The sequence below is a fragment of the Macrotis lagotis genome, chromosome 4 (genome assembly GCF_037893015.1).
Source record: "Macrotis lagotis isolate mMagLag1 chromosome 4, bilby.v1.9.chrom.fasta, whole genome shotgun sequence".
Lineage (NCBI taxonomy): Eukaryota > Metazoa > Chordata > Mammalia > Peramelemorphia > Peramelidae > Macrotis > Macrotis lagotis.
The window spans coordinates 99712627-99736530 of record NC_133661.1 but is presented as its reverse complement, the minus strand read 5'-3'; the positions used below and the strand labels follow the sequence as shown (position 1 = coordinate 99736530).

Genomic DNA, 23904 nt, shown 5'->3' with positions numbered 1-23904 from the left:
AACCAGACCCTGGCCCTGTCTTTCTGATTTTCAAGACTCTCTATTAAGGCATTGGCCATAGCTCAGATTACTATCCTGCTGCCTCTGAGAATGTTGCCCAAACATAATCCTAAGATTTTGGGCTTTTTGAGTTTCCCTTTTTTTATTTTTTTAATCCTTCCTGTACCTCTTCCCCTCAATTTCCTTTCCTTTCACAGATTAGATGGCTTGCAATAAGCTTCCAAATATCCTTGAGTGTTTGCCAATTAAAACCATATTTTTCAAAAGGGGCTGTGATTTTGTCTTTGTTTCATCCTGTGTCATAGGAAATCTCAGTCCTTGGGATGGATTCAAAATTAAGCCTTTCTGTTGGAGAATTGATCTGCCTATCTCCAGCCCCGTCTCAATCAATCCTGTTTGAAGTAGACATTCCTAGGGTAAAATACAGCAATTTCTGTCTCCTTTAAAGGACAGAGTTAAAAAAGGAAATTGAAGCAACTAGGTTGGGCAATGAATAGAGTGCCAGCATGAGGTCAGGAAGACTCATCTTCCTGAGTTCAAATCTGGCCTCAAGACACTATATGTGTGACCATGGGTAAATCACTTTACCCCATTTGCCCCAATTTCCTCATCTGTAAAAATGAGCTGGAGCAAGAAATGGCAAACTGCCCTTATATCTTTATCAAGAAAACCCCCAAATGGGGTTACAAGGAGTCCACACAACTGTGAAATGATCTGAGGATACAGTTCTATTCCTTTTTTCAAACAGTAATTCTTCATAGAATTGTAGCATTATAGAAATTAAAGGAATCCTAAAGGTTATCCATTACCAGTAATTTTATACACAAGGAAACTGAGCCTAACTAGGAGAATAACTTCTCCAGGGCTTTGTGGCAGAGCTGAGTCCAAGACTAGAATAAGAACTTCAGACTTCTTTCTCACTTCCAGGTGAGGGCTTTTTCTCCTATCACCACCAGATTGACAAGCATAATGATTTCTATTGAATTGAATCTCAACCACTTATCATGAAAAGCAAACTGTTGCCAAAAAAACCCCAGTAATCAGCTCCCTGCTCTTTCCGGGCTGATCACTATAACCTGTCTTGTTCAAGAATTCAACATTTGTATTAATCTTTTAGAGTTCTGTGACTAAGGTATTGGAGTTTTTGGCAGTCCTTGAGCAGGGTGGATATCTGCCAAATAGTGTCTGCCTGCTGAGCATCGTCCTTCCCCTGTTATTGTCCCAACCTTTCAGCCAAAGCAAATTCATACATTTTAAGATTGTGTCTCTTTTCTCTTCCCAGAGAAAACTGGGCTTCAAAAAAGATTTCTGTTATCAGAGAATCATTCCTTCACAAAAGAGAAAAAGAGTCTGCTCAAAACAAGTCCTGTTGGGTCATATTTACCATATCATTTGCATTTATAATAAAATTTAAAAGTTTAATGAACTTGTAATATATGATTTTATGCATGGAGTTGCTGGAGGGAAATGATGGTTTTAATTCAATAATATGTTACAAATGACCCCCCCCACTTCATTAATTAATTCAACAGTATTTTGATAAACTTGTCTACCTAGGCTTGGAGAGTAAAAGGAAGAAAAATAATTATTCCTGCCCTCAAAAAAACCTTCACACCTAACAGGGATGATGAAGTGTCCTCAAATAAATAGGATGCAAATGAAAATGGGATAAAGGCAAAGGAGGGAGCATATAAAATGCTATAAGAATATATGAAGAATGGATAAAGCACTGGCCCTGGAGTCAGGGGTACCTGGGTTCAAATATGGTCTCAGACAATAATTACCTAGCTGTGTGGCCTTGGGCAAGCCACTTAACTCCATTTGCCTTGCAAAAACCTAAAAAAAAAAAAAAGAATATATGAAGAAGCAGAAATCACTCTGAATTGTAGGTGAATCAGAAAAATATATATAATATAAATACATGTGTATCTATGTGTACATATATGTAAGAAACATTTATATATACATATATTAAAAAATTTCCCCAACTATAAGATGGTGGTGGTGGGGAAATATAATAAGTACCGATATCCACAGGGTTGTTCCTAGGATCAAATGATATTTATAAAGTACATAGCATAATTTATAATGCCTATTATATATCACCTAAAACATATTAGGCACCATATATATGTTAGCTATGATGATGATAATGATTATTATAGATTGAATCTATTTCTCATTTGTCCCACCAGACACTGAGAATTAAAAAAAAATATTGAGCCCAGGCTTCAGGTTTAGGCTGCCTGTGGGTCTCCTTTCCCTTTGTTTCCTCCATCTAAAATGTCCCATCTCAAAAAAAAAATGAAATAAAATGCCCCATCACTTCCCTTCTGCTAAATACTCTCCCAGCTCTCAGAGGGCAAGCGGGGGCTCGTTCAGGCATCTGCTGTGTTTAACAAAAAGAAAACACATAGCTGGGGGGAGTATTGGTATTGGAAAACCATAACTGTCTTCTTGGCTTAGGCTGAGTCTGAAAGTTCTGAGGGACTGTAATCACTGCCTGGGCAGGACTGGACCTTCTCTTTTCTCTCTTTTGTGTTTCCCTTTCCCCTTTGATCGTGGTTGGGGAGCTCTTGACTACCTGGCTTGCAATATTAGGTATCAGATTTTCTCTTTGATCATGTAGAGTCTTGAGCCTCTCATCTTCTGAGGCCCTCAAATCCCAAGACAGACTAAACCAATCACGATGTGAGGCTCAAGATGCATCTTGAAATTGGAGGAGGAGGAAGAGATGCCATTATGTTTATGGAAGACAAAATAGGTAAAGTGATCAATGATTGTTCCCTTTGTGAAAAGAGCTTGGGTTAACAGAATTTTAGAGCTAGTAAAGGACATTAGGAATAATTTAACCTGGCATTTTGAACATGTAGATTTGTGGTTTAGTGGAAAATCCATAGAGATTCCAAGTCAGGGTTATCTCATTTGAATCCTCATTCTGCTTTTTAAAAAATCTATTTGAAGTGGGGCTGCTAGGTGGTGCAGTGGATAGAGCACCAGCCCTGGAGTCAGGAGTACCTGAGTTCAGATCCGGCCACAGACACTTAATAATTACCTAGCTGTGTGGCCTTGGGCAAGCCACTTAACCCCATTGCCTTGCAAAAACCTAAAAAAAAAAAATCTATTTGATCTTGAGTAAATTCCCTGGGCCTCAGTTTCTTCATCTGTAAAATTAGGAGTTTGATTATACTAGCTTATTTCTAAAAGCCTGTCTGGATCTAAGCCTATAAATGAAACCCCAAAGAGATGTTGACCTTGGTCTCATCCTTTATTTCTCACTCTTGACCTCCACTAGTCAATAGACAAGTCTTGCTGATTTTACCTTTGAAACATCCCAGAGACATTCCCTTTTCTTCTGTGACACTGGCATTACATTGCAGATCCTCATCAGTTCACTGCACTAACCTTCTGGTTGACCCACTGCCTCCAGTCTCCCCACTTCAGCCCATCCTCTTCTTGCTACCAAAGTGATCATCCTAAAAAACACTAACCTGATCCTGTCATTCCCCACTACTCTTATTCAATAAACTCCATTACTTCTAGGATAAAATATAACACCCTAACCCTTCAGAATTTGATCCTTTCCTGCCTTTCCAATCCTCTTGCACTTCACACCCCTCTATGAACTATTTAAACCAGTGATGTCAGCCTTCTCACTTTTTCCCTACAAAAGACACACCAGTTCTCAGCTTGGACATTTTCAGGGTCCATCCTCAAAACATAGAATGCCTCCTTGTCTTAGTTCCCCCTCCCTAGCCTTTCCCCAGAATTTTGCAAGAAGCCTTTCTTTGTCCTGTTGATGCTGAGAGCCATCCTTACAAGATCACCTATGTTCATTCTCCAATACATCTTTTTAAAATTTTTTTTGAATTTTACAATTTTCCCCCAATCTTGTTTCCCTCCCCCCCAACCCCAACAGAAGGCAGTCTGATAGTCTTAATACTGTTTCCATGTTATACACTGATCAAAATTGAATGTGTTGAGAAATCATATCCTTAAAGAAAAAATAAAATGTAAGAGATAGCAAAATTACATAATAAGATACCTCATATCTTGTTTTTACTTAGCATTTGGTATGTTGTCTTCCCTTTAGATGGTGAGCTCTTGAGGGCATGGATTTTTTTTTTTTGTATTCCCATTCCTTACCACAAAACTTGCTCTATAGTAGATTCCTAGTAATTGCTTATTCTTTGTTCATAGGGCCTGATCAGAACTCACTAGATCTGACTCTTAATTCTGGGCTCTTTCCATTACACCATTGGGCAGACATGTCTTTCTCTATATATTCCTGATTGCTGGAGATTAAGAAATCATCCCCATGTGCTTTATTGGAGTATGCAGTTGAAGTTTGGATGTTAAGCTCTAATTGCTGAAAGTTCTATTAACCCATATGATCTGACACAGGCTTAGTCTTTCTTTTCATGTCTTGTCTTTTCTCCCCCCCCCCCCATTCCTTTCATTATCTTGCCCCCTAAGATTGGGAGTGATGACAAACAAAGGGAAGGACACTTATGAAAGCCCTGTCCATCATTGTTTGTCTCCTTTGAAAGGAAACTCGAATTTCATTCAACTCACAGCTTCTGGAAACTTCTTTTCACCATCCCCTGGAGTCATTTGTTCTGATTGGAGGCACTAGACAAAAGAAACTTATGTCTGACAACAGCCTTTATTTTAATACCTTTATAGACATTATATAGAGTTACGGGTTGTTTTGAATGTCAGAGCCTTTAAAGCTGTTGAAAGCCGCCAAGGTTGATGGGGGACACAAGAAGGTTGGAGCATATTTACCAGGATTAAGAGTTATGTTGCTTTCCACCTCCAGCTATTGCTTCATCCTTCAACTTATTGAATCCACTTCATCCCTGGGTATTGTGGTTTGGTTTGATTTGTGTCTGCACACACATGCAGAGATAATCTTGTAGAATCATATAAAAACCAGCATTTAGGGCAACCCAGGTGGAGAATTTTTGAGCCAACAATGACCAAGCAGTATTGACTCTTATTTTGGATCAATTAGAGATATGACAGTAAGCAGAGTGGGAAGAGAAGACTTTGAATGAGTCAAAGGCACCAGAAAGACTGGTAGTCTTGATGGCTTTGCTTTATATTGATGGGCTTAGAGAACATGAAGATTTTTTATTAATGTATTTTTGACATTTCATGGACTTTCCAAAATTGGCCCATCAGACTTTGGACGGATCTTTTCAATTGTACAAATCTCTATATTACTATATAGTATAGTGCTAACTGCCTTTCTAGATTCTCTTTAATTCTAGTGCCTTCTCTAGAATTATATCCAATTTATTTTTAATATATCTTGTCTGAACCTAAATGTTCAAGATTTATGTATTTCAGCACCTAGTATGGTGTTTGTCACATAGAGATTATGAAGTATTTATTGATTGACTATGGTCTATTTTTGAAGTGTGTTTGCTTAGAAAAAGTAAAAACTATCTTTGCAGGGGTATTACAGGAATTTGATCAGTTCTTTAATAGTGGTTGTTTTTTCTCCCCACTATTCAGTTTGATCACCATGAACCTGATACTGTTCCTGGAAGCTGTCTGTATGTTTCTGTTTGGCCAAGGTATGTTTATGTAGTTTCTGTCTCAGCCTTCTTACCGATTTTTTTTAATCATTTAGTTCTAAACCAGATAATGACATCAGGGAGGTTGGATTTGAGGGCAGGCTATGCTTAGTTACTAGCCTCATTTTTCTCCCCTGGAACCATTTGGGTCAGGATGACTGAAGGTGACCCTGGATGGGAGGCAATCATGATGCCTTCTAAGTGAGAACAAGGGGCCTAAAGTCAAGAGGACCTGAGTTCAAATATGACCTCAGATACCTAGTAGCTTTGTGACCCTGGGCAAGTCACTTAACCCCGATTGCTTCCCGAAACAAAACAAGAAAAACTATGAGAATTCCATAGTAGCAAATAAATTGGAATAAATCCTGTTTTGCAAGGCTGAAGAAGTCCAAGCTTAGCAGTTGCTTCTAAGCCCTCCACCTGAGTGGGTTCTGATTTACAATGTACAATTAAATCAAACCAAATCCAAGTCACCAAAACCACCATGCTCTTCCCTGAAGCCTGACATGCCCCATGGTTACCAGAGGGTCTGGGGAATTGGACTAATCGTCGATCACACCCATCTTCCCTAGCCAAAAACTTTGCCTAATGACCTAACAGGCAATGAGATTATTTGAGATACTGTTGGCTAGAGGCAAGAGAACTGAGTGAGCAGGGACTTGGGACCCGAGTCTTGGCTCATCTAGCTGTTTGATTTGGCTCAGCATCCAACTCCACTGTTAGGCATGTTTTCACAGGCAAATATGCTTACACCAGATGATTTTGAAATCAAATCAAATTGTATTTATTAGGGGCTTACTATGTCTTGGGCAATGTGCTAAGTGTAATGGGGAAGACAGTGCAAATAAGACACAAATTAGATCCACACTAGATAAATTGGGAGTTAATCGAAGAAGGACACTAGGATTAAAGGGGAACCAGGGAAGACTTCTGGAAGAAAGTGGGATTTTCAGTTTCTTAAAGAGTTTGAAAAATAACTACTTTTTTCTTTTTTTTTTGGAGGGAGAAGAAACATTCAAAGCCTCTAAGCTAATGATTCTTTCTAGAAGATACCTCTTTTTTATTATATATATATATATTATATATTTTATTTGTTTTCCAATTACATACAGTGGTAGTTTCTACTGGTCATTTTTTTGCAAGGTTTTGAGTTTTACAATTTTTAGGAGACCCTGTTTAATCCAACCTCATTTTTACAGCTGAGGAAATTAAGTCCCTGAAGGTTAGGAAACTCGTTCCTGGTCATAGACACAGTTAAAGGAAAAGCCAATGGTACGCATTAAGCCTTTTGATCCCTACATTTAATGCTTCACATTTGCTTTTTTGTAGCAAATTTTTTTTTTATTTGTTTTTTGTTTATTTGTTTATTTCTTCCCAGTGCATCCTTTTCAGTGGACTGACTATGGAACCGTCTAGTAAAGTTTACCAGTTATGTAGCATCAGGATCAGGGAATCCATTCATCATTTGCCTGCTTCCCCTGGGAATCTGCCTTTGTTTCAACAGCTAGCCTAGCAAAGGGAGCTGTGGCAGGTAGTCTAGAGCCCAAATCTCCACTCACCAAGCTTGTTCCATTTTCAGGGTCTATGTAGATGTTCATAAATAGAGAATTAGCTTTAGGTGAAGACAGGTTTATGATCTCTTCCAGCCAAGCACCCTCTTCAGGTCTCATCAGGGACATGATTTAGCTTTGCTCCAGCCACAGACCCTGAAATAACAATGAAAACTTTTTGAAAGTCTTTTTCTGGGTGTTGTAATATCTTAGGAATGTATCAGCTGCTTCTCTTTACCAATCTATCAAGAATTATTAATCTCATTCAACAAACTTATATTGAACAACCTTCTCACCCTAGAAGTTCATTCTGCTCCTGTTTTTCCTTTCTTTGTATGGTTCTTCCCAGAATTTCTATTAATAGGATGAGTAAATTTAGACTTACTCTTTCTATTCATAAAGAAGGTGCATTTGCATGTGACATTACATTTTTTCATAGGCATTAGCATTTACATTTAACATAGTTATGATAGTTCTTATTCATTTTTGCTTAGACAAAAAAAATTGAAGAGGGGGAGTTACATGTAACCCACCATCCAAATGAGAAATTCACTTTCTTCATCTGGGTTTCTTCTTATTGTTTCCCAATATTTCTCTGAAAATCTTTAGTTACCTTAACAAATTCCCCCTGATCTGTCAGCCAAAATTCATATTTTTGGGGACAGAAAGATAGGATGTCATCATGTACTTAGGGACAGGCTTTTTCCTCACATTTTACACTGCTCCTGCAGAAGCTCACAAATAATTAATTAGTCCTGATTAGTATGAAACTCTAAAAAGCAAAATCAATGAAAATTGTGAGTATTTTGTTAATTACTTAAACAAATATTTCCATAATAGTGAAAATCTAGGGAGTTGGAACACAGGTAGGGTAATACTAGGACTTTGCCTTGGTACAGTGGCTAGAGTGAATTTGGAGTCAGGAGTACCTGAGTTCAAATCCTACCATGTCATCTTCTAACTCTGTGACCCTGGGCACACCACTTAATCTGTCTGGAACTCAGTCGTTTGAGACACCCTGTAAAATAGGAATAATGATAGGATCATTTACTTTACAGGGTAATTTATGAGGATCAAATAAGATAATATATGTAAAGAATTTTATGAACTTAAAACATCAAATACTATTAATCCTTATAGATTTAATATATACTTTCTAACTGCATTTATGTACTTTATATGTTTTATCATATATATATATATAGTTTATATACAAATTATTCTTACATTATAATTATAGCTTTGGTCCAAACTTATGACTTAATTCAAATTTAGGAACTCTTGGTGTAGAGACCCTGAGTCTAGCAACTTGACTACATTATAGTCCTGGGTCCTTACCTGAAGGTACTGTTCTTGGTATCACATCTAGTATGTGTCAGAGTCAGGATTGGAACTCAGGTCCTCCAGATTCCCAGGCTATTTTCTATCCATATACCTCTCTCCTTATTACTAATATTATACAAATAATTGGGCAAGAGATAAGTCACATAAAAGTTCCCAGAGTTTTCCATTTACTGTCTCTCACTTGATATTTACTAAATTCTGCATTGAACAGAAATGTTCCCCTGCCATTAAAAGCCTGCTAGTATAACTGTTGTCTATTTATTTGTTTCCATAGTGCTACCATCTTTCACTTTCCAGGAACTGTATGCAAGCCAGGAGACAGTTGTGAAGATTGCAGCTGCCAGTCAATGTGAGTTTCTATTATAAACAGAAAAGAAACTTCTAATCACCTGTTTTTATTTCCCAGGGACTTTTTTCATGCTGAAGTGACATTCCTACTCCATATCAATCATCATCATCAAAAAAGCATTTGATGTCCCACCATCTTGTTCACAGTATGGGACCATTCATGTGGTCTAGGATCTTCAGCTAGCTCCCTAAATACCACATAGTAGTTTTAGAGTAGAGTTTCTTGCACACACTCACCTAGGGGTGAGGAGACAATTTTAAGTACATAGGATGGGAAACACTATTTATTTACTTTTTTTTATTTTTAGATTTTTTTTTTAGTTTTTGCAAGGCAATGGGGTTAAGTGACTTGCCTAAGGCTACACAGCTAGGTAATTATTAAGCTTCTGAGGCTGGATTTGAACTCAGATACTCCTGACTCCAGGGCCAGTGCTCTATCCACTGCGCCACCTAGCCACCCTGGGGATACTATTTAAAGTGGCCAGGTAAGTAAAGGGCATGACAAAGATGCAAGTCCTTAGCTAATGAGGTCATCTACTAAAAAGTAGAATCATAAGCAGAGTTGAATAGTATCTTAGAGGTCACCTGTTCTGATCCTTAAACCTCCTTTTTTTTTTTTTTTACAAATGAGAAAATCAAGGTCCAAAAAAAATAAAGGATTTTGGTCTAAAGGAGCACAACTGTTTGGTTCCTGAGCCAGGATTAGAACTCAAACTCCCAAGACCTGGGCTCTTTCCACTAGATTTACGTTGCATTCAACTGTTATTTGCATTTAAAAACTAAGAGCAGGGACAGCTAGGTGGTGCAGTGGATAGAGCACCCAGCATGGAGTCAGGAGGACTTGAGTTTAAATCTGGCCTTAGACACTTAAGATCTTGCTTAATAGCTTTGTGACCTTGGGCAAGTCATTTAACCCCATTGCCTTGCAGAAACAAACAAACAAACAAATAAATAAGAGCCACTGTAGGCTACTTTAAGCTGGATTTTACCAGTTAGGGTTTGAAAATAACTTATTTTACTTGACTCTGGCCATTTTTATGGAATCTCCAGGCCAACATCTGACCTTAAACCTGTACTTCCCTGCTCCTATCATCATTTTTCTCTGGTTCTGATCTCAAGTTGACTGACCTAGTAGTGGTAGGTGGATATCTAGTAGTAAACAAAAAAATATATATAAAACAGTAGAGTGTGAGAATATTGATCACCCTAAGCCACTTCTTCTAGGAAACTTATTTTACTTCATATGAAGTATCTATAATTTCATTTAGAATCACCATTGAGGATAGCCAGGATGTCTTAGAGATGTGTCATATTCTTGGAGCTGAAATGACTTCTCAGGATCAGAAGAAATCCTGCTGACCCAGTTCTGAGTTTTCTTTCCTTTCCAACTGTTGAGAGGCAGTATAATATGGTGGTCAGAGTAATAGATTTGTTATGTAATAAAGTCAGGAAGATATGGCTTTGAATCTGGCTTTAGTCACTTTCTTGTTGTGGGACCCTGCACAAGTCTCCACATTGCCTCCCCTCACCAAAAAAAACCCTAAATCCTTCATCTAACTGTTATTAGCTTGCATTAAGTGTCTGAGCCTAGATTTGAACCCAGGTACTCCTGACTCCAGGGCCAGTGCTTTATCCACTGTGCCACCTAGCCTCCCCACAAAAATACTTTTAAAAAAGGTGATGGAGAAAATTCTAATAATGCAGTTAAAATTTAAAAGTATCCTATAGCATCTCTGCCCCCCCACAAACAATTGTTAAATATTTACTACCATTTCACTTCTCATACTCCTCATGTCTTAATAAGCTAAGGTTGCTCTGAATCATCCAGAATTCTAGTAAACATAATAAAATGGAAAGAGCACTGAATTTGGAGGCAAAACACTTGGATTCAAATCATCACTCTTTTACAACTCATTCTTGTTGCTTCAAATCTCATGCTAAATGCTTGTTGAATCAACTTAATGAGGATCTTATTTTAAATGATCTCTCAGGCCCCTTCTGGCTCTAGAGGATTTATAATCCTGTGATTGAAATAAATAGCAGATAGCCCATAAAATAAAGCAATTAAAATTCCAGTATCTTTCTGCTTACTCAACAATAGGTTTTTAGTTTATAATTTCATGACATTTTTTTCATTTAATTTTTTTTTTTATTCTGAGATGTGGTTTTGGTTGTCAATGATATTCTTAACATCGTTGTTTACTAAACTGGACTCATACTTTTTTTTTCTCCTGCCAATTTGCTGCTGCCCTTAATTAAGCCTGTTTCCAAAGACAAGTTCCCTATTTCCTAGACAAGTTCTTCCAACTAGGGATCCCAGAGCCCTGAGGTAGTTAAGTTTGAAACTCAAGTGGGACATTATATTCCAATATCTCAACTGACTTACCATCCATATGAACTAACTTTCTGTCTTTTGGACAAAGGGGAAAAAAATCATCTTTCCTATCTTGGAAAATTAAGTGAATGTTATCCCTGTCAAAGAATTAGCTAGGGAAAGAACTAGGGGCAAAGTAAAATATTGGAGAACTAAGCATTTGCCCAATGGCATTATATTTAGAATAAGGAAAATAGAAGTAAGCAAGGGAGAACAACACTCAGAATCACGTAAAAGAGGGGAATTGGCCTCCTTATTTGAGCTTGTCTGCTATATGAAGGGAACTTTTTCATAAGAATTAAAACAGCTATATGATGCTGAAAGTGATGAGCTTTTTTTCTGGTCTATTTGATGAACATCTCTATAGCTTAAGCAGAGGCACCCTAGATTGAGAGCTTGGAAGGGATGGGGAAGGAGTAACAGGGAATGATATTTATTTGTTTGTTTGTTTATTTGTTTGCAAGGCAGTGGGGTTAGATGACTTGCCCAAGGTCACACAGCTAGGTAATTAGAAAGTGACAGAGGCTGGATTTGAACTCAGGTCCTCCTGACTCCAGGGCTGGTGAACAGGGAATGATATTAAGGTATCAATTGATACACCTATAGCAGGATCTATGAGACAGAAAGGAAGGATATCTATTTCTGTCTCCTTGATCTGAAGTTCCATAGATGATCCTCTCCCTGAAGAGGAAGGAACAAGAAAAGTCCTAATCTTTAAAGCATTCTACTTCTTAGTGTAGCAGAGAACTAGTCTCAAAGCCAAGACCTGGATCAAATCTTGCTTCTGGCACATAGAAGTTTTGCGACCTTCCTTGGACAGGTCATTTAATCTCTCTATGCTTTAGAAAATCCACAGACTCCAAATTGCAGAGAAGTTCTTTACCTGAGAGTTCTCTAGACCAGTGGAATCATAGGTCTAATCCCTATCCCCTATACATATTTTATTTAAATAACCCTGTTCTACCACAATCAAATCTTTTATGTTGCTAGATTATCGCACTCACCATGATTTATGGACACTACTCTTTGCTCATGATTCTCAGCCATGTTACAGTCTATTTATTTTGGTAGCTATGCTGTCACTGCCACTCTTTTTTGCTAGCTAACCTCCACTTCCATATTTATATCTATAGACCCTCTGTTCAGTCAGAATAGTAAAAAAACATGGTTCTCCACCTAGTTGCAAAATACAGACCCAAGTCCCAATACTGTTTGCCAGGCTGACTATTGCTAAGATGCTGTTCACAGTATCAATTGGTGGTATTTTCTGGAGGGAATCCCATGTATGAATTTGGTCTATAATGGATCTGAATCAACATCGAGGTTCTTCCCTTTCCTAGTGATGCAGTGTTCTGCTGCCCTGGATGTCCTCTTTGCCTTGGATGGTTCTCACAGCATTGGGAAAGGAAGCTTTGAAAGGTCTAAGTACTTTGCCATTAAATTGTGTGATGCCTTGGCCATCGATCCAGATAGAGTGAGTACCAATTTTGCTGGTCTTTATAAAACCCCCATTAAATCTAAAAACCTTATGTGAATGATATCAAGAATGAGAATAGCCCTTTCCAAATTTATAGATACTCCCCATTTTCCAAACCTGGTGAAATTAGCATATTTGATACAGGTAGTACCTCTTCTTTGTGAGTAATATGTGATTTTCCTGGATCTTATTTCTAAAAATTGGCAGTTTCATTGACAAAGCCATAATTTTCTTAAATTAGAGATGAGAGTAACACATAGGATTCTAAGCTGACATTCCTAGGCTAATCTCAGAAAAACCAACAGACTTTTAATTAGAGCAAACCTTTTCCTGCTTTGGGGTATCATTATGGGAAAATGATCATCTTATATTGGAGAATTTGACCTAGCATAGAACGTAACACCTTTGCCAATATAGCAGTACCTATAGGCTAAGCAACACTGGTTGAGATGGATCTAGGACCTGCCCTAGAAGGGAACAGGAATGTTGGATATAGACTGAGAGTTTTTACCCATATCATCATGCTAAGCAACTTTTTTAAAAAATTAAAAATTTTAAATTAATAAACATTTATTTTCTCTCCTTTTCCTTCAACTGCCCCTTCCCCAAAAAAATATACTGGGGGGAAAAAAGAAAAGAAAAACAAAGCCCTTATAAGAAATATGCATAGTCAAACAATAGGTCAATCTCTATGTTGACCATGTCTAGAAATGAGAATCATTCTGCATTATCCTATAATTTAATGTAAACACATATAGGGAAGCAGATCTCTGATAAGTCATAGAAATTGTAGAGTTCAGAGTTGGGAGATGCCCCAGAGTACACTTCTTCCTACAGACTACTTCTCCTGTATAACTGGTTGCAGAACTGGTGGTTTAACCTAGGGTGACTTGTAGCCCAAGTCTCCCCTGAAGAGGCAACAAGAATGTTGGATAAAAAAATATAATAAATAAAGAATAAAGAAATATCTCAGCTCTGTGGCTATGGGGAACAGATTCCAGTTTGTGTCTTCTCATTCTGAAGGGAGATCAAGACATCATGAAATGACAGTTCCTTACAACCTGGTTCACCCATGGCATCCTGGCAGGCTGAAAACTTGTACATTGGACAGCTTCTACAGCTGACCTTAGATATCCTAGGAGCCTTGCCCATTTGGCAGACTCCATTTAGAACCAAGCGGACAGACAAATTTGGGTGAATAAAGTCTCATTCCCTTTGTCATCAGCAAAAGAAAGTCCAATATTTGAGATAGAAAGTGTCAGATGACACTTGGAGTATCTCTATTCTAAACTCCTCATTTTAAGTTCCTTTAAGTCCCATTAAGTTCATCGGCTCCAGAATATAATTTTGAAATTTTGAGATAGTTCATCAAAATATTTCACTCAACTGGTCCTCATACTTACCCTGGATCAACTTAGCACATCCATTTTCCTTTCTTCATGAAATGAATTCAGGTATTTTGAGTAATGAAGTAATTAAGCCCTTGGAAAAGAGAGAGAAAAAGCTAATGATCAGGATGGTGTGGTAATTTGAAAGATGCAGAATGAATGAGGAGAGGAAAAGACTTCAGTTATATAAAGTGATTGTTTCAAAGAAAGGAGAAACTTGTTCCTTAGAGCAGAAATTGACTCCCAAAGGCAGACCTGGGCTTAACATCATTCTAACAAATACAACTGTCCCACAATGAGGAGTAGGTTCTAATCATTGAAAGCATTTAAATAAAGACTGAAATCCACCCATCAGATATGTTGTAAAAGTGATCCTTGCATGGAGCTTGGATGACTTTTTTAAAATAAGATCCTTTTTTTAAATTCTGAGATTGCAAGTTGTTAATGTCCAGTTAAAGGGGGAACCCATTGGGTTTTAAGGATTACCTAATAGGTTGATTCTTTCCATCCCCCCTCCACTATTTGTAGTTCAGGATTTAGCTTTGCCACCCACACCTTTTACAGATCTTTTGTCTTCCCATTGAGCATATGACTTGTAACTTTGCTTTTCCATTCTTTTGCTTTCAGGGTCAGAATTTTTAAATGTACAGGAATTAAAGCATTTGAATGTTGCCATCTTAGAGGGTTGGATTTAAGGTATTTGAAGTCTTCCTCTTGGCATTTAAAAGCAGAGAAGTTAACTTCCTATATATAATAATAATATGGTAATTATAATGTGGTCTTAAAAAGCTTGCTCCTTACTCCTTCACAGGCAGTGAACGATGCAGGGGGAAATTAACCATTTTTCTTCCAAACCACCAATTATATTAAACGCCTTAACTTTTGAACCGATGATTTAAGTTGCCCTCTACTTATTTGGCGGCCTCCCCTTTCCTGCTCAACCCTGTAAACAATAGCTGTTTGTCTCAAAGGATCTCCTCTCTTGCCCCAACATGATTCAGAACGGCTTCTTCCTTGTCCCTTGTCTCTTAAGCCAACACTCTATCATCCTAGAGCAGCCTCTCTCTCTCACATTGACTTAATTACCTTATTATTCAAAATACCTGATGTTTACTTACCTGAACTCACTTCATCTAGAAAGGAAAACAGATGTGGTAAGGTAACCAGTTGAGTGAAATATTTTAGTTAGCTATCTCAAAACTCCTGAATTATATACCGGAGCAGATGAATTCAGTGGGATATGGAAAATGGGATTGTTTATTTGTGAATAATTTTTCCTATTTCATATCTTAGTCTCTCGGTTGGGGACTGCTGAAGGGAGAGGCAATTAGAATGTTGTCTGGGGATATTGTTTCTTCTGACATTCTGGAAAACAAAGGAGTGGATGGAGGGCTTGAGTCATAGAAGTATTACCTGCCCACCTGTTTCCTGGACCCATCGAGTGGTTTACTCAGAATTGCTTTCCTTCGGCACAGTACACAGAGGTTCTTTGTTTCTTAGCACAACCTTCCCTCTTCCTGAAGATACTGCATCTGTTTGGGGGGGGGGGGGGCTTGTGCCATAACTAATTTGACATTTTTCAAATTAGTCTCTAGATTCTGGCATGTATTCCTAACTGGTTCTCAACCTGAGGACAGTGGATTTGAGAACTTTTCAATTACTCAGTTCCAGAGGGTGTCTCAAGAAATGTAATATGGTTAACTATCAAACAAGGAAACTGTAATAAATATCGAGTGACAACATGCTCCTCAAAACAGGTGTAGCTTCTCCATTTCCACAGGTTACCAGTAATTTAAAGAAAATCCACTTATTCTTTGGGGGAGGAGGGGAAAGCAGAGATTATATATGGAGATAAAAGGGGTTGGGGAAAAAACCCCCATTGGTGAAACCCTCTTCAGATACCACTTTGCCCATTCATTTTCTCCTCAATGTTATGCTTCCTTTTGAGTCATGTGTTAAAAAACAAAAACAGAAAACCTTTGGGATGAATTTGGTGGTTGCTGGGTTGGAATAAGTTTGAAACTACACATTTTACCAACTCAAGTTCAATGTTTTGCCTACAGGTCAGAGTGGGTGTATTACAATTTAGCTCAATTCCTCAACTGGAATTCACTTTGGATTCATTTTTTACCAGAGAAGAAGTAAAAGAAAAAATCAAGAAAATAGTTTTCAAGTAAGTATGATCCAGTAACTCTAGTTTTTTTTTATGTAGACTTCTAAGATGGCTCCACTCAGAGGCTTCTGCCCCTCCTGGTACATGTTTATGAAGCTGTGGCTTTGGAGAGTTGCCATTACATACATATATACATGCATACACATACACACAAGCATGTAGTGTACACATACAAATATATTCACACATATATCATATGCAGCTATATACTGGATCTCAAAACAGACCTGAGTTCAAATCTGGCCTCAGACACTGACTAGCTGTGTGATCCTGGTCACATCACTTGACCTCTTTTGGAAGGAAAAGGTAAACCCCTCTAGTATTTCTGCTAAGAAAACCCCTTGGGGCCACAAAGAGTCAGATATATCAGAACTTGCTTCTGGCTTCAGAATGGGCACACTCTTCACTGTGCCACCTAGCTGCTCAAATGCCTCTCAACTAAAGATGGCAGAAAACTTTTAAAAAACATGTTTAAAAATGAAAATGTTAAGATTGTGCTAATTAAGAGCCAGTAGTGATATTTAAGAGATGTTTAAACAAGTCTATTTGTGGTCTCTCTATCTTCTGTTGGAGGTTAGGGATTGGGCCAGAACAGAGTCTATGTGGTCACTGTCTCGGTTCTTGTATCTATAAAGGCCATTGAAGGCAATAGTGACTTATTTTTGACCACTCTTGGGGGTCAAAATGAGGTTGTGCCAAAAAGTCTGGAGCTTAGCATCAAGATGAAATGTTATGAATCAGGACAGAAGAATGTTGACAAAAGAATGACCTCTTTAGAGATGAAAGGTTTAAGTGTTGGAGATGATCAAATAATTCTGGGTGGGGGAAAACCAGAAAATACTAATTTCTTTTTTTCCCTGGGAAAAAGGAATCTCAGAGTCTAGAGATAACTCTGGCACTGCGAGCTCCTTTGATATTTTTTTTTTAATGGTGATCTCAGCTATTTCCACTTGAGGCTGGGAAGAGCTGTACCCTGCAGATCATAGTCTCCAGAAGCTCATGAGGCCAGTGTTGCCATATAGGAATTCATGAATGAATACAAAGATGTGTAACTTCTAGTCTCCCATAATCACAATTAAACTAATAGTGACTGATCCTTACATTACTCTTCAGAGTTTCAGAGAGCTTTATTTCAGTGGTTCCACGTAAGCCTCAGAACAGCACTCAGAAGGGTAACAAAACACTATTTTCCCTGTGGTTTAGCTTCAGAAAGGACTTGGCCAACTACGCATGGCTAGTAGAGGTTGGAGGTTTGTACCAAGCTTTTCTCAGGTCCCAGTTTGTCACTCTGTTGTCCACCATGCTATGCCCACTCTGTGAATTTACAAGTGCCTATATTCAGGTCCTTAGAAGAAGACTCTTCTAATATCTAGAGAATTGTCTTTTGAAAGGGTGACAATCCTAAGGTAGGGGTTCTTAATCTTTTAAGTGTCATAGACACCTTTGTCAATCTAGTAGAGCCCTTCTCAGTATTAGAAAAGAAACTTTCACAGACTTCTGAGCTAAGAATCCCCATCCTAAGGGGCTATCATGAATTGGTTTAAAAAAAAATGTAGGGACATTTTACAGCCAGATTCTATAAAACAATAACCAACAGATGTCTTTAATTTTTAAAAAAATTTGGTCCCTGAAAAAGAAAATAAATACTTCAGCTCTGGTCCTGCACTCTCTCATCCCCCAACATTCCAGGTTGAATGACTCATGATTCTAAAGCCAGAAACCCCATTATGAATGAAGCAGAGCCCATGTCAGACAACACTTGCCAGAACTTCTTGGTTCACTTTTGTTGGTAGGGAACAATGACATTTTGATGACATTTTGAAGTGATGAACTTGATATGGGTCCAAATCCTTCCTCTGCCGTTTGCTGGGTTACCATGAGAAAGTAATTGAACTCCTGAGCCTCAATTTCCTAATCTGTAAAATGCAAGCAATAATGTTCACATCAGTTACATCATATTGTTTTTATGAGCTTAAACGGGATTACCTTTCTTGAACTCCTTGGAAACTTTAAAGCAATATGTACATGTCAGTCATTATTAGTATTTACTAGGCAAAGACCATCCAGGTAGTATGAGGCATACTACTCATAATTGCCAGAAATGACTGTACAACCATTTTGATATCCCAAATCCCAAAACTGATATTCAGTTCACATTTTAAGGGTTGGGAAGTACTTTCCATATGGTATCTTATTTGATTCTCATAACAGCCCTTGAGTTAAGTGTGGTTATTATCATAATACCCATTTTTCAGATTAAGAAATTGAATCTGGGAGCAGCTAGGTGGCACAGTAGCTAGAGCACCAGCCCTGGAGCCAGTAGTACCTGAATTCAAATCCAGTCTCAGACACTTAATAATTACTTAGCTGTGTGGCCTTGGGCAAGCCACTTACCCCCATTGCCTTGTAAAAACCTTTAAAAAAAAAGAAATTGAGTCTGACTTGCTGGGGGTCTCAGAGTAATTGTTAGAGGCAGGATTCAAATCCAAGGTTTTCTGACTTGAAGTCCAATATTCAATCCCCTTAGTGAGAGGTGTCTAACACAGCCCATGACCCCTAACACTCCTGAGTGCTGCTGAATTAGATGAGAATTTAGTTACTAATTTTAACATATTGATGTGTTAATGATATCTATACAGATACATTATATACATAATACATACATGTTTTTATATGTGGTTTTCTAACATAATATGCATTTTCAGGGATCCTTACATATGGTTAGTAAACTTTTTCTATTTGACTTTAACACCATTGCCCTATAGTGTCTCATGCATGTTTTAAAACCTTTATTGAGACCATGAGGAGCCAGGAATGAACCTCTCATTGATTACCATTGTCATGTTCTGGGTGATGCCAGGAAGACTGTGAGTATTTTCCCAGAAAGAGATCTGGGCTCCACAGGCAAAGAATTAGGGGTAGGCATCCAGGAAGTTGAGCTGCAGGCTTTGGTCAATCAGTAGGAAGTCCATCCAGTAAATTTTAATTAAGAGATTTGATTTCCCATGATGGAAGCTTTGCCTCTCTGGTTCCTTCCCCAAAAGGCTCCCGTCCCATAATGCTCCTTCCCCCTTAATTCTACTAGAAGAGAGGAGTAGTCCTCCATCCATCCCATTATCTGCCTTCACAAGCACTTGAGAGTCATGACACGTCCTTTCTATGCATCATGGAGTTGGATCATTCCAGCTGTCTCATGAGAGTGTTGCCCTGGTACAAGATGAGGTCTTCACCGGTTGACCCAGCTACTCTACCCTGCCAGGTCTGGCCCTGGTCAACCAACAGCATCTGTATGGCTTCACATCACCTTTGGATGGATGTACTGGATAATGGAGTCCAAGAGGGAAAGCCTGCCTCCTCCATTTGGATTAAAAGGATTGGGGAGTTTGCTTACTGAACCCTAGCTACAAAAGAGAGGATTTGAAGAAGGAGGCTAGAATCCACAGGGGGAGGTCAGATTTATCTTTTGGCAAGTGTTCAAAAAAAGAATTTCTTAAAAAAGACAATTGTTAAAGGGAAATGAATTACAAAAAATAAGGGAACAAAGATGAGTATTTTATTTTTAGCTCCTGTGATTGAGGCTATGGGATGGGAAGTTAGGGGTAAAGCAAACAAGGATGCTTTAAATTGAGTAATGATGGATTGGCCTTAACTACTTTGAGAGCACTGGAAAATTCAGTTATAGCCAGGATGCCACATCACAAAAAGTTTCATTAGCAAGTTCTTAGCTCTTAGGATTATGATTCTTTTGGGGTTTAAGTGAGAAAAATAGCTAAATGTATGATGTAGAGAACAGATTGCCATTCAAGAATCCAGAGCTGGGAGCAACTGGTGATGGAATGGATAGATCACCAGTCCTGGAGTTCAAATCCAGGAAGTTTTGAGTTCAAATCCTGCCTTAGACACTTAATAATTACTTAGCTGGGTGACCTTGGGCAAGTCACTTAACCCCATTGCCTCGCAAAAAAGCAAAAAACAAAACAAAAAAAGAATCCAGAGCTTGTGAGAATTATCTGGCCTCAGACACTTAGACATAAGTCTTGTTGAAAACAGTTGTTGTGAAGACCACGATGGTTTATATTAATTTTGGTATCAGCTATATAGTCGAAGATGACTTCATAGAATATTCATTTTGTGACAGGATCAGTGTCTTTGAATGGGAGCCTATGGCAAATGATATAGAATCCAAATTCTTTTTTGGGGGGGCCAAGGTAGTAGGGTCAAATAACTTGCCCAAGGTCACATAGCAGGTAATTTTTGAGTATCTAAGGCCAGACTTAAACTCAGTCGTCCTTACTCCAGGGCTGTCAGAAACTGTCACTGTCACTGTCAGAAACAGTGAATCATTTCTATGGTCCCTTAAAGTTTGCACATAATTTTTAATTATAGTTTATTTTTTACCTAATTACATATCTGGACAATTTTTGGCATTTATTTTTACAGGATTTTGAATTTCAAATTTTCTTCTCTCCCTCCACTCTACCTAAAATGGTAGGCACTTTTATGTAGGTTAGACATGGGCTATAGAACATATTTCCATATTAGTTACAGTTGTGAAAGAAGAACTAGATCAAAAGAAAAAAACATGAAAAAAGAATAAAGTAAGTGAAAAAATTTATTTTTATCTGCATTGAGTCCACCAGTTCTTTATCTGGATATGGATAACATTTTCCTTTGTGAGTCCTTTGTATTTGTCTTCCATCATTGTGTTGCTAAGAAGATCTGAGTCATTCATAATTGATCATCACATGGTGTTGCTGATACTGTGTAGAATGTTTTCCTGGTTCTGTTCATCATTCAGCATCAGTTCACTACAGATTTTTCTGAATACCTGGGGGGTGAATATTCTGGGTAATACCTTCCCATAATGTTCCTTCCCCTCTTCTGGGGTCTATTCCTCATTTCTTATTGCATAGTAGTATTCTATAACATTCATATACCAACAGCTTTCCCCACATATATCACAGCTGTTCCTCAATTGATGAGCATCCCTTCAATTTCCAATATTTTGCCACCACAAATGTCTTTGCACATTTTAATGATCTCTTTGGGATACAAACCTAGCAATGCTAGGGATGGCTAGATCAAAGAGTATGCACAGTTTGTTTGTATTCCAGATTGCTTTCCGGAACGGGTGGATTAGTTCACAACTCCACCAGCCACTGTTGGTCCATCCCAATTTCCCCACTTCCTCTGCAACATTTATCATTTTCTTTTCTGTAACATTAGCCAATCTAATTTGTATGAGGTGGTACCTCAGAGTTATTTTAATTTGCATTTCTTTAATCAAAAGTGATTTAGAACACTTCTTCATAGGTCTATAGATAACTTTGATTTCATCATCTGAAAACTGCCTGTTCATATCCTTTGACCATTTATTAATTGGGAATGACTTGTATTCTTATAAATTTACTTCTCTATATATTTGAGAAATGCAGCCTTTATCAGAGACAATTCCTGTAAAGAGTATTTTCCAGTTTTCTGCTTTCCTTTTAATTTTGGTTGAATTGATTTTATTTGTGTAAAAGCTTTTTAATTTAATATAATCAGAATGATGTATTTTTACATTTTCTAATGCTCTCTATTTCTTGTTTTGTTCATGAACCGGTAACTCAATTTCTCCTTTAAGAATTTTGATTCTGGGGTGGCTAGGTGGCACAGTGGATAGAGCACCGGCCCTGAAGTCAGGAGTACCTGAGTTCAAATCTGGCCTCATACACTTAATTACCTAGCTGTGTGGCCTTGGGTAAGCCACTTAACCCCATTGCCTTGGGAAAAAAAACCTAAAAAAGAAAAAAAAATAATTTAGATTCTGGGGCAGCTAGATGGTGTAGTAGATAGAACACCAGCCCTGGAGTCAGGACGACTGAGTTTAAGTCTGGCCTTAGATACTCAAAAATTACCTGCTATGTGACCTTGGGCAAGTTATTTGACCCTACTACCTTAGCCCCCCCCCCCCCAAAAAAAAAGAATTTGGATTCTATATCATTTGATATGTTTAATATTGATTTTATTTCATTGTTTTTGTTTTTTTGCAAGGCAATGGAGTCAAGTGACTTGCCCAAGGTCACACAATTAGGTAATTATTAAATGTCTGAAGCCAAATTTGAACTCAGGTCTGCCTGACTCCAGGGTCAGTGCTCTATCCACTGCACCACCTAGCTGTCCCTATATCTTTGAATTAGGTCTATTTTTTGCTTTTGCTTTATCTGAGATCAGGATTGCTATCCTGGCTTTTTTTTTTTTACTTCAGTTGAAACACAATAGATTCTGTTCCAGCCCCTTAACCTTTATTCTGTGTCTCTCTGCTTCATAACAGTCAGTGTTTACAAAAACAGCATATTGTAGGATTCTGGTTTTTGATCTACTCTTAATATCTGCTTCTATTTTATGGGAGAATTCATCCATTCACTTTCACAAGTTATGGTTACTGTTTATTTCCCTCTGTCTTATTTTCTTGTTTGTCCTCTCTCTCTCTCTCTCTCTCTCTCTCTCTCTCTCTCTCTCTCTCTCTTCATTCTTTCCTTTCTCAACAGTGCTGTGTTTCTATCTACCGCCTCCTCTGATTTTTGCATTTTATTTTTTCAATTACATGCAAAGATAGTTTTCAACATTCATCTTTTTGTAAGCTTTTGAGTTACACATTTTTAATTGATATTTTATTTTTCCAAATTCATGTTATGAAAGTTTTTCAACATTCATCCTTATGTATATGTATATTTTTAAGTTTCAAAATTTCCTTCCACCTCCCTTCCCACCCCCCTCCCCTCAGTGGTGAAGTCAGTTTAATATTGTACATACACATTTTGATAAACATGTTTACAGATTAGTCATTTTTGGTTGAGGAATTAGGTCTAAGGGGAAGAGATACATAAGAAATAATTTTTATAAAGGTATTCATCAGATTCTGAAGGTTTGGGGGTTTGGGGGGTCTTTTTTTCTTTTTCTTCCTCTGGATGGGGATAGAGGTCTGGCAACTTACCTGGTTCTAAGCCATAGTCCTAAGTGCTGGTGTCCAACAGGTACTGAGATCACTGGGGTGTTTCTACACTTCCTAGGAGTAGCAGGGAGCCAGACTGGAGCCCAGGGCTTTGCTGCAGCAAAATGGGGGGACCTTGGAGCCAATGTCTGCCCATTCCCCTGCCTATTCTGAGGCACGTGAGGGTCCTAGTGTTGGGGTTTATCTTCTCTACTGTACTAGGGCTTATGATCTCATGCTTGTTTGTTGAGGTGGGGTTCAATGATAATACTTAGTGATACTCCAAGTTTCTTGGGTTAAGATTGTACCCCGTCTCTGCTGATTCTGATGTTCCAGGATTTATTTAGAGGTACTATTTTATACTTATTTAGGGGTAAATATGGGAGAGTTATGAAAATTTACTGCTTACTCTGCCATTTTGGCTTCTGAAACACAAACCATTTCTTCTATCATAATAATGCCATGATTAGCAAGGGCAAATTTTATACCCACATTACAGATGAGAAATTGAATACTCAAAAAGGAGTAGACTTCTTCATATTGAGACTGGATTCCGTTCTCAAGTTGAAACCCTATACTTTTTTTTGTTTTGTTTTTTAAATTTATTTTCATTAAAGATATTATTTGAGTTTTACAATTTTCCCCCCATCTTGCTTCCCTCCCCACCCCCCCACAGAAAGCACTCTGTC

The 23904-nt window shown here is 38.0% G+C and overlaps 1 protein-coding gene across 3 annotated transcripts in view; it reads left to right on the top strand.

The window, feature by feature from the left end:
* Positions 1-23904, top strand: part of VWA2 (von Willebrand factor A domain containing 2) — a 49402-nt gene that overhangs the window by 5063 nt on the left and 20435 nt on the right. For all 3 annotated transcript variants that reach the window (XR_012477876.1, XM_074233629.1, XM_074233630.1), the window contains exons 2-5: positions 5524-5585; positions 8754-8828; positions 12542-12675; positions 16130-16239. Coding sequence is in view for 2 of the 3 variants with exons in the window: in XM_074233629.1 (XP_074089730.1) it covers positions 5534-5585; positions 8754-8828; positions 12542-12675; positions 16130-16239 (371 nt within the window). In the remaining variant the exon portion in view is untranslated. The remainder of the gene's footprint in view (positions 1-5523; positions 5586-8753; positions 8829-12541; positions 12676-16129; positions 16240-23904) is intronic.